Source organism: Penaeus chinensis, chromosome 30, assembly GCF_019202785.1.
Source record: "Penaeus chinensis breed Huanghai No. 1 chromosome 30, ASM1920278v2, whole genome shotgun sequence".
Lineage (NCBI taxonomy): Eukaryota > Metazoa > Arthropoda > Malacostraca > Decapoda > Penaeidae > Penaeus > Penaeus chinensis.
Window position 1 is genome coordinate 19,925,417 of NC_061848.1, and position 2,500 is coordinate 19,927,916.

General features: G+C 39.9%; 1 protein-coding gene across 1 annotated transcript in view; it reads right to left on the bottom strand.

Annotated features, from left to right (window-relative positions):
* LOC125041422 overlaps window positions 1-2,500 on the bottom strand; it is a 14,029-nt gene that overhangs the window by 2,672 nt on the left and 8,857 nt on the right. The window contains exons 5-7 of the mRNA XM_047636370.1: window positions 970-1,196; window positions 307-415; window positions 1-26 (exon numbers count right to left, since the gene is read on the bottom strand). The exon at window positions 1-26 is cut by the window's left edge and continues 90 nt beyond it. Of these exons, the coding sequence (XP_047492326.1) occupies window positions 1-26; window positions 307-415; window positions 970-1,196 (362 nt within the window). The remainder of the gene's footprint in view (window positions 27-306; window positions 416-969; window positions 1,197-2,500) is intronic.

Sequence of the window (2,500 nt, forward strand, 5' to 3'; positions counted from 1 at the left end):
CAAGGGAGCACACCCGCGCTCTTGCCCTGTGGGTTTGGTTCTAAATTTGATTAATTTGATTCTATGTCAATATTGTTTTTCAACGGTATTTTATCGATAAATGTTACCGAGTCAGATTTCTCTTCTTTCCCTATCTTTACAGTTCTCAAAGCAAAAAAAAAAAAAAAGAACATGAATATATACATTATGTATATGAATACACATCTGTGCATAGACATATATCTCCATACGTCAAAAGGAGATTAAAAAAAAACATATATTTTTGGTTCTGAAAATTGACGGAATTAATTTTTTAAAATCACTAACACGTCTGGTCAAAGGATCTTTTGGTCTCGAGAGAAATGTAATTGTTGTCACTCTTGGTCACGCCCACTGTTGTCAGGAACACGGTGTCAAGGGGAGTGTCCTCATCTACCTGTCAGCCAAAAAAAAAAAATTGAAAGTTAGAGAATATTAATTAAATCAAAATGTAAAGAAAGTAAGAGGAAAATAATAAATAGTGAATGGAATGAAATGTGATTCAAACGTTAAGGAGTATAAAAAAACAATACTGAGGAAGAGATAAAAAGAAGAATAGAAGTTACATATGGATAGAAAAACAAATAGGAGTAGATTATACAGTACGGTAGGGTTCCATTGTGCAAGATGATGATAAAACCTTATCTCACACAAGAAAATTTCAAGAGCAAAAATTTCATTTGATAAGTGAATCTAGACACAATTATGTTCTTGACCATAAAAAATGACACATATAATGCCCGAAGAAAAAAGGTAATAATATATACATGAAAAGTGGGACACAGGGAAAAGAGACGAAGGAGAGAGAGAGAGAGAGAGAGAGAGAGAGAGAGAGAGAGAGAGAGAGAGAGAGAGAGAGAGAGAGAGAGAGAGAGAGAGAGAGAGACAGACAGACAGACAGACAGGCAAACAAAATAAAAAAGAAAAATAAATTCAACACAATCCGCACACCTGGAAGATCTTCTCATGGTACGAATAAGCAACGGACTGGTTATCGTAGACGATCTTATGCCACTCGAGGGGCGTGACCTGGTCGAAGAACCCGCCCCTTTCCGCCGAGTACAAGCCGCTGTGCACTGTCGGCTCCGGATACACGGCGTAGACTGTCAGGCTGCTGCGGATCGTACACGTGGCAATATCGCCGGAGAGTTCGTTGTCGATCCGGTTCGATGTCTTGTCTGAAGGAGGAAATAGAGATGGAGAGCGGGAGGGATAGGGAGATGTAGACAGGGGCGTCACTTCTTGTTATGAGTTGGGGGGATGACGGGTAAATTTGCCCTGAAAAAAAAAATTTTGCCCTGCAAATCACGAAAAAGAAAACGCTCACTAGCTCTTTATAAGTAGCCTGTTATAAATGTTATAAATCAAGTATGTTATAAATCAAGTATCATCAACAATTAGTTTCATATAGTTATTTATATATCTTGAATACTTATCGGCTATTGAGGCAGATTCCGTAAGAGAAAATTTGCCCAGCAGAACTAGATTTTGCCCTGCAAAAAGAGGCTTTTTTAAGAGTTGGGGGGTGAACCCCCCCATACCCCCTTAAGTGACGCCCCTGGATGTAGATCGAGTATAGCATGTTTGTAAGCCATTAGACCAATATACCATGTAGCTGTTTGCCACGTGGCTCTAGATCAAATTCTATATGCATAAACACACGAGACGGTCAGACGAGGTCAGATAAAATCGGCATCTAACTCCTTGCTGGTGTGTTAGTTCTAAATTTGACTTAGAGCCACGTGGTCTATTGGTCTTATGGATTGCAGACATGCTATATTGATATGGCATGTCTGCCTGTTACATAGAGGGAGAGAGAGAGAGAGAGAGAGAGAGAGAGAGAGAGAGAGAGAGAGAGAGAGAGAGAGAGAGAGAGAGAGAGAGAGAGAGAGAGAGAGAGAGAGAGAGAGAGAGAGAGAGAGAGAGAGAGAGAGAGAGATAGAAAGAGAGAGAGAGAGAGAGAGAGAGAGAGAGAGTGAGTAAGAGAGAGAGAGAGAGAGAGAGAGAGAGAGAGAGAGAGAGAGAGAGAGAGAGAGAGAGAGAGAGAGAGAGAGAGAGAGAGAGAGAGAGAGAGGGAGAAAGAGAGAGGGGGAGGCCAACAACTACAATAGCGAACAGAGTCTTAGCAATTTACTTAATATTCGCCCAGAGATGTTTCATTTCTCCTTGCAATGAGAATGTTTTGTTCTTTATGTTTTTCGATGGCAATTGTTATAGTTTCTTCTTCAACACTAGCTTATGGGCAAATTCATTCCTAATATCAACACAGCAACTCGGAAAGAAACAAGTGTTCTTTGTTATGAAATAATTCAAACTCAATGTCAAGTTTAGTCTGTTACACTTATCCGATTATCTGCAGTTATGGATGGACTAAGATATGGCGGGTAATCAGTGTCCTGTATCAACGCGATAGTTATGGTAGGTCTTTTTCAACAAATTTGATGCGGTTCCATTTCCTCATTCCGCCTACAGAATCATAAAA